At 36.8% G+C, this 8,617-nt stretch overlaps 1 protein-coding gene across 2 annotated transcripts; it reads right to left on the bottom strand.

Annotated features, from left to right (window-relative positions):
* Positions 1-301: 301 nt before the first annotated feature.
* On the bottom strand, positions 302-6,540 carry LOC117329811 (tripartite motif-containing protein 3-like). Of its 2 annotated transcripts, XM_033887964.1 has the most exons (3): positions 6,474-6,540; positions 5,281-5,496; positions 302-2,842 (listed from the first exon to the last, which is right to left on the bottom strand). In XM_033887964.1, the coding sequence occupies exons 2-3, from the start codon at positions 5,479-5,481 to the stop codon at positions 1,745-1,747; spliced, it is 1,299 nt and encodes a 432-aa protein (XP_033743855.1). In that variant the 5' UTR covers positions 5,482-5,496; positions 6,474-6,540; the 3' UTR covers positions 302-1,744. The 2 variants fall into 2 exon arrangements, with proteins under 2 accessions (XP_033743855.1, XP_033743854.1); XM_033887963.1 differs by lacking the exon at positions 6,474-6,540 and having other exon boundaries at positions 5,281-5,644.
* Positions 6,541-8,617: the final 2,077 nt, after the last annotated feature.

The raw sequence follows: 8,617 nt of genomic DNA, 5'->3' as shown, positions 1-8,617 counted from the left end.
TACTGACAGATTAATTTGTTCTAAGAAAGGCGAAATGTTTATATCTTTTTATATAACAACAACAACAACCACCACCACCACAACAACAACAACAACAACAACAAATAATGATAATAATCCGAACGTAACATGCCACTTGCTATCATGAAGTATGTACATTAGCATGTTATTTTGTTTTGTTTTTGTTTTGTATCAAAAGCATTTTGTCTCTAATGAGATTGTATTGATAGAATAATTAACGACGGAAAAAATGAACGCACTATATGTAAATGAATTCTAAGTAACAACAAAAAAGGTAAAATAATTCATTTTATACATGTTCTTCCCAAATGATACAAAAAGCAAAGGTTCACCATCTGAACCACACTTGGTCATGCAGAAATATTCAAAAATGTGGAATACTCCATATATATCGACACTCCAAGAGTCACTATCACAGCTGAGACAATTTTTGTTAATAAGGTATAGGCATTCAAGCAGGTCGGGTGATAGTATAAGGGAAGTAACTCGTGTTGACATGGGAATTATGTAGGGAGATGTAATTCTACATGTTGAAATGAAACTGAAAGGTTGACATATTTTTTTTTTCATTCTTTACAGCAACTTGTTTAAACTATTATGATTCGTAATTTAGATACTTTCGCTGTACATGAGTTCCTTTCTGGATAAATAAATAATTTTACCGGCCAGACGGCGAACTGTATTCTGTCTTCTATAACATTACCGACATAACATGTAGGTAAGATCCTTGTGATATATCTCTCCATTTATTAATATGCTTACAACCTGTTTTGTAGCCTTGTATGCTGATATTCCGTCAGGTTTTTGTTTCTTCTTTCCCTTATCATAACAGCGTTAGCTATGGGGTTTTTGTTCGTGTGGAACGGATCAATTCTTAATTTCCGTATGTTCTAACTCTCACAACAGATTTGGTATATAAGGTATTGTAAAATCTGCGTATTTTGTTTCCTAACAATATGGTTTATACGGTAACACTTGTGTTAACTCTTCACTGTAAACCATCCATAAAACACATTTGTACATTTTCGAAAGTATTCATCGTATATAGTAAAACAATCTTTTTTTTTTATTTTGTAAGATATCTTTATATTAAAAGGTTATGTATTTTCAAATCGGTAACCTTTCGGACCTATCTGTATGGCTTATTTTTTATCGGTATTTTCCATAGATCTATATTAATGCTAAAACAAAAACTTACTTGTAGGTCATATTAGAGTAGTCTTATTTGTTTGATGTCATTTTAATATACATGTAGTCTTATTCACTTGGACCCTTATGGACCGAGTATGAATTACAATGTAATCAATCAAGCGTCTGTTTGAACAAGATTATCCCAATTAGAAACAAGCCTTAAAGTTAAGATTGCAGCCATTGAAATATGTTGATTTGATATGCAGCATGATTCTGATGATTTGAATAATAAAAAACAAAAGCACCTGATTGTGAATATAAAATCTTCTTTTTTTTCAAATATGAGTCACAATATTTTATCAGAAAAAAATGTCTTATTATAAATGATTGGGATTATTATATTCAAGTATTTTCATCGAAAATTAACCAAAGGTTTTAGTGTAAAATGGAGATTTAAATCAAAACAGGGTTGAGTATTAAACTGACTGTAACGCCAACTGTGTTAGTTGTGGTTGTTTCAAACCGACCATTAGCAATTCAGAAAAGGGCTGTAACACGAGGGTTAAAGAGAGACAAGATGTGAAAAGAAAAGTCAGGACCAAGCGTGATACACTCCACTGTCAGAAACTTTATTATATAACCCACAGCACCGTAAAAGTGTTGACGGTGGATCAGCATATATGGAAGGGTCCCACTCGAAAATTTGAATCTCGGCAAATCTTGCCCCGCGTAGAGATACAATGAGCTGGTCCCTTGAGAACGCTATGTTGATTGGTTTAACGTCCATGCCGAATGTAAAAGTACTTTTGATTGGTGTGGCAAGATATTTACCCTTGTGTGAGAACATTTGTACCCTGTAATTGTTTGCGTCCGCGACGTAAATGTTGTCCAAGTAGTCAACACACACACCCATAGGGTAAAACATACTTCCATTCTTTGAGCCTTGCGATCCGAATGAAAATTTCAACTTTCCGTCCATTTTGTTGACCTTAATCCTGTGATTTCCACTATCTGAGGTAATGATGTCATCACGGCTATTTACTGTGACGTAATACGGGAAGAGAAAATGCTCCAAGGTATCACCAGCTTCTCCAAACCAGTGTGTCTGCTTCCTACGGTCATTGAAAATAAGAATTCGGTTTTTAGACATTCCGGATACGACACATTTATTACGACTAGTAACTACAACTCCAAAAGGATTTTCCTGAGCGTATTTGTCGCCATATTGGGCGACGAACCTGCCATCTAGCGTGTACTCGTGTAAAATGGCGGCGTCGGATTGACTAACTGTCACCAACAAAGATCCGGATTTCGAGACTGCGACATCTCGTATATAACACTTACACGTGAAACTGTGTTTCGGAATTCCATTAAATCCCATAATAGTTATAACATTCTTGCCACAATCCGCCACGACTATGTCGCCCAACGGATGAACCGTTAATCCGGATATATTGCTAAATTCTGCGTCCTTTTCACCAAATTTTCCAAACCGAGCAGAACATTTCGTGCTTGGCCGTGACGCTCTTGTTGAAATAGGCCGGCGGTCTTCCCGCTCGGAATTCGCACTTGGAATTCTATTTGAATGGAAGCTGTCTGGACGAGCACTTGTTCGGACGGCGTCTTTCAGACTAACAATTAGATGGTTATATGGAAATCCTGAAACTCCGTTTGGTGGTATGGTTATATCCTACAAAACAATAGAAACTAAGAGATAAAAAAATGAAAACATTTTAATTGGCATTGGTTTAATATATGTATTTAAAATAAGAAAGAACAGGGGAAAACACATTCCTGTTGAGACCCCCGATGGCAATCGAACCCGGGTCTCCGGCGTGATAGGCCACAGCCCTAACTCGATAATCCGTCAGCTGAATGACATAATGTACAGACTGGGCCAAGCTAAAACAGAACCATACAAAAAGACCTAAGATACAGGAAACTATACAGACTGATATAGGGAGAAGAAGAATCCCTACAAGTCAAATAGGTGTATGGGTATACAGACTGACCTCAGGGAAACAGAACTCTATACAGACTGACCTCAGAGGAAACAGAACCCGACACGTAATATAAGTGTATAGATATACAGACTGACCTCAGGGGAAACGGAACCCAACACGTGATGTAAGTGTATAGATATACAGACTGACCACAGGGAAAACAGAACCCTACACGTGATATAAGTATACAGATATACAGACTGACATCAGGGGAAACAGAACCCAACACGTGATGTGAGTGTACAGATATACAGACTGACCACAGGGGAAACAGAACCCTACACGTGATATAAGTATACAGATATACAGACCTACCACAGGGGAAACAGAACCCTACATGTGATATAAGTATACAGATATACAGACTGACCTCAGGGGAAACAGAACCCTATACGTGATATAAGTATACAGATATACAGACCTACCACAGGGGAAACAGAACCCTATACGTGATATAAGTGTATAGATATAAAGACTGACCCCAGGGGAAACAGAACCCTACACGTGATATAAGTATATAGATATACAGAATGACCTCAGGGAAACAGAACCCTACACGTGATATAAGTATACAGATATACAGACCTACCACAGGGGAAACAGAACCCTACATGTGATATAAGTATATAGATATACAGAATGACCTCAGGGAAACAGAACCCTACACGTGATATAAGTATATAGATATACAGAATGACCTCAGGGAAACAGAACCCTACACGTGATATAAGTATACAGATATACAGACTGACCTCAGGAGAAACAGAACCCGACACGTCATATAAGTATATAGATATACAGAATGACCTCAGGGAAACAGAACCCTACACGTAATATAAGTGTATAGATATACAGACTGACCTCAGGGGAAACGGAACCCAACACGTGATGTAAGTGTATAGATATACAGACTGACCACAGGGAAAACAGAACCCTACACGTGATATAAGTATACAGATATACAGACTGACCTCAGGGAAACAGAACCCAACACGTGATGTAAGTGTATAGATATACAGACTGACCACAGGGAAAACAGAACCCTACATGTGATATAAGTATATAGATATACAGAATGACCTCAGGGGAAACAGAACCCTACACGTGATATAAGTGTACAGATATACAAACTGACCTCAGGGGAAACAGAACCCTACACGTGATATAAGTGTATAGATATACAGACTGACCACAGGGGGAAACAGAGCCCTACACGTGATATAAGTATACAGATATACAGACTGACCCCAGGGGAAACAGAACCATACACGTGATATAAGTGTATAGATATACAGACTGACCCCAGGGGAAACAGAACCCTACACGTGATATAAGTGTACAGATATACAGACTGACCTCAGGGGAAACAGAACCCTACACGTGATATAAGTGTACAGATATACAGACTGACCTCAGGGGAAACAGAACCCTACACGTGATATACAAAATGTAACTGTACAGATATACATGTACAGACTGACCCCAGGGGAAACAGAACCCTACTCGTGATATAAGTGTACAGATATACAGACTGACCCCAGGGGAAACAGAACCCTACACGTGATATAAGTGTATAGATATACAAACTGACCCCAGGGGAAATAAAGTTTAGAAGTAAATTACATTGTATGTGTGACAAAGGATTCCAGCTGACCCCAGAAATAACACAAATAGAGTTTGTAAATTTAGACGCACATACGAATCTAGAAGTGATACAGTGTTGATGTAGGTGTCCAGATGACCATAGAAGTGACAAAGATGTGTACAAGTCACGTGTGTTAAACACGTATATACGATACATAGTTGGATGAATTACAGTACATTGAATAAATGATAAACGCCAATCGGAGAAGTCGCCATTGCAAACACCATGTAATTAATTCTATATCAAGTTATTGACACAAGTGGTGTTCCAATAATCAACCGAGTCGATGCATATCAATTATTCAGAACACCACCCGGAGCCTCTACTCTTCAGCCAGGAGTTAACATACAGACTACAATCAATAAACCATTATTAAGCTGTAATACAAAGGTAGATACGTTTTAAACACAGACGATTTGATTTCAATATCCTTGCATGGTATTACATTAAATACATATTAGATAAACGGTCGGTTATTACCTGTCGGCAGACTGGACACGGAAACACCGTTGCTCCCACGTTACGAGATAACTGTTGTTTGTAATAATCATCCAGACATTTTTCGCAGAATGTGTGAAGGCATTGGAGAGCCTTGGGTTGATCAAATGGCTGTAGACAAATCGTACAGCATAGGAATGTGTCCTCGATCTGCTGAGCGATATTTTGTCTTCTATGCTGCATCGCGGCCCCTCACATCTATACAAATATTAATAATAAACAATTTGAATGCTTATGTCAACCACTTGGCCATCCCAGGGTGATAGTTTTAGAGCCGTTGTCTATATAGAACCCGTTAACTGACCGCTGAGTCTCTTTGTGATCGTCAAATCAATAAATATCGATTCTTCGTGTATAGCGTAGTATAGGAGTCACGTGACTCATTCAGCTATCGCCGGGTGTATAGAAACACGTATACAAAGATACATTCAATGGAATTTAAATCCGTTCAAGTTGGATTAGCATTGACAAGAGAATCAAGCGATTTACGATATACACACGAGCTATACGCCGAGATTATTTTTAATCTGTCTGAGACAATGTGTGTGGGATTTAAAGAACTCCTGCCGACCAGATATGCCGTTGTGTTGGTGCTACAGTGTACTTTTCTTTACAATATCTACATTACAGGTTTCTCGTACACCGAAATGTCGTAATGATTCATGTAAATCCGTGACAATGTTGTAAATAAATATATACTGCATATCTCGCCGTAATTTTTGTTTTTATATATCTTTATATTTATTTTTGTTTGTTTGTTTGTTTGTTTTTTTGTCTATATCTATATATGTAGTATTTTTTCCGGTTTTAACACAACGGTTGTTTGTTCGTATGTTTTTTTATTTTGTTTGTTTGTCTTCTATAACAACCAATACAATATGTAAGTGGTAAGTGTGCCATAATTTGCTATACGTACATGTATCATATTCATATACGGGTTTCATATGCTGTTAGAGTGTAGGTAAATTAATAAAATTCAGTTACAGAGTTATCTTACCTCATTTAAATTAACAATGAGACAGATAAGCTTACATGTTTACAGAAATGTAGATTCTGAAAACTTTGACTTATATTAATATATCATCTGAAATACAATCCAAGATGCGGTGAATTATTGTCATGCCATATATGTATCAATTGTATATAAGAAAAAGAAAACAAAAATCAAGATTTACCGCAAGGCCTTTCTGCCCTCTCCGGCTTCTTCAGGCGGAATGTATATTTTGCGTTCGTGGTAACGTGACGTCATGAATAATAACACACATGACGTCATAAGTTAACAAACAAATTTACGTCATAAATAAACAATACAAGTAATAAGATCCGTAAATATTGCACATTTTAAAACATTGACGTAAACAATTTATTTGTTCAAATTAAGTTATACGAATTTGATGATGAGATGTTTATGAAATAATGTTCCATGTCATTTTTAAGAAAACAGGTCTTGCGAAAACAAATGGAAATGATCTTTAATTAATTGTGTGTTATCTTACTATGTTGAGTGATAAAGTTAACCCTGGGGGTTTTCTTAAAATTGACCACAAGACTTACAATGTAATATTTGTGTTACTAGTCTATGAGATATCCAATAAAGAATGGTTTAAGGGGAAATAACTCCATTTCGGATATTGTTGTTTTTACCTGATTCCGGATACGGTGGTCCGCGCTGTGTGTGTTTTTTAATGTTTAAAAAAAAGTGGACACATGCATCAGTTGATTGCTTGCTAAGCTTCGAGCTCATTTTCCCCTGACAATTCCACCCTCGCAGCGTCAACACTATGCATGCACTGCATCAAAATATATCTTGTCATCATCGCTAATATTATGTTATGAAAGGATGGTGTGGAAAAAAAACCCGGACCTGAGATGGCATTAAGTGGTATTTCTTGGTAGTGTGAGGCCGTACCCAGCACTATAGCCCGAGTTTCCTCTGGCCCTCGCACCCTACACCAGACAATTCTGTTTTCTCTGATTTATTGATAATACGTGGTTTTGGACTGCAAGTCCAAACTATTGCTTCTCAGAAGACGACTAAGACTAAAACAAGACTCAAGCCAACAGTTCAAGTTAAACAATATATTATACAACTGAGAAAATCACAACATGTGTTTAAATAACATATACAATAACATTTAGAATATCTAGCTTATAAACTTTACCTTCCACACCATGCCTATCCTACTACCCCAAGATAATACTTAACCCAACTTAATTAGGCCGCCAAAGATAACCCCAGAAATGCATAATACAGCAATGCATTTCATTACAAATACAAATGTAACCACATTTCTACAGTGAGAATGTAATAAAGTTTATTACTTGAAAAATATGACTTGTTGTTATTGTTATGTATATGGTGTTACTGGTCTGTGAGATATCTTATAGTATTATGGTCTAAGGGGAAATAACTCCATTCCGGATATTGTTGTTTATTTCTAATTTTGTTTTATTAGTTTGTACTTGATTCCGGATATGTTGGTCCGAGATATGTTTTATAGTTAGTTGAATAAAATGGCGACAACGTATCAAGATGCTGGTCCTCTTTATTAAAATATATATTCCTCTCACAGCCTGTCAGCAACGACATATTACATTATACTTGACACATCAAAGGGAGACAACCCACTCAATAAAATGACAATTTTTTCACTAATTGACTAATATACTTTTACTAACCTAACCTAAAATATTCCTAGACAAAAGGAATAAAGACCACTTAGAGAGACTAAGAGCCGCACTCTTGAAACATTTGATCATCTAAATACTAACTGCTACAGCTACTAGATATTCAGAGAACAACTACATTGTAATAGGACAACTCGAAGAGGCTAAGAGTCATACTCTTAAAACATTTGAGTATCCGACCTAACCTACTAGATATAAAAGACAATAAAAACTATGAGACCACTAAAAGAAGCTATGAGCAGCACTTTTGAAGCATTTGAGGGTCCTTATAATTACCTAACCTACTAGAGATATAATTAATATAAGAACTACAAGACTACTATGGCGGTTAAGACCCTTACTCTTAAAACTTATGAGTATCTTATATAATTACCAAAACTGAAAACATAAGATAAAGTATAAGACAGCTCAAAGCGGCTAAGAGCCGCACGCTTGAAACACTTCAAGAGTGTCTGTCCTAGTACTAGTACTAAGCTTATACTAACTTTGCTGTTGGCGCAACGATACACTCTGGTACCGGTGAAACAGAGAGGCCGCTGTGCTCACGCCAGGGAATTATTAATCCGATTGTGAAGCCGAACAGTACGGAGCCAGGAAACCCACTTACATATCGTGGTATTACATTGTTATC

This window comes from Pecten maximus, chromosome 6 (assembly GCF_902652985.1).
Source record: "Pecten maximus chromosome 6, xPecMax1.1, whole genome shotgun sequence".
NCBI classification, from domain to species: domain Eukaryota; kingdom Metazoa; phylum Mollusca; class Bivalvia; order Pectinida; family Pectinidae; genus Pecten; species Pecten maximus.
The sequence above is the reverse complement of the archived record's forward strand: the minus strand, read 5'-3'. Positions and strand labels throughout refer to the sequence as shown.

Coding starts and splice junctions, on each gene's coding strand:
- LOC117329811 (XM_033887964.1), bottom strand. CDS start 5,481: ATGCAGCATAGAAGACAAAATATCGCTCAGCAGATCGAGGACACATTC. Junction 2,843..5,280: donor CGTGTCCAGTCTGCCGACAG/GTAATAACCGAC, acceptor ATTGTTTTGTAG/GATATAACCATACCACCAAA.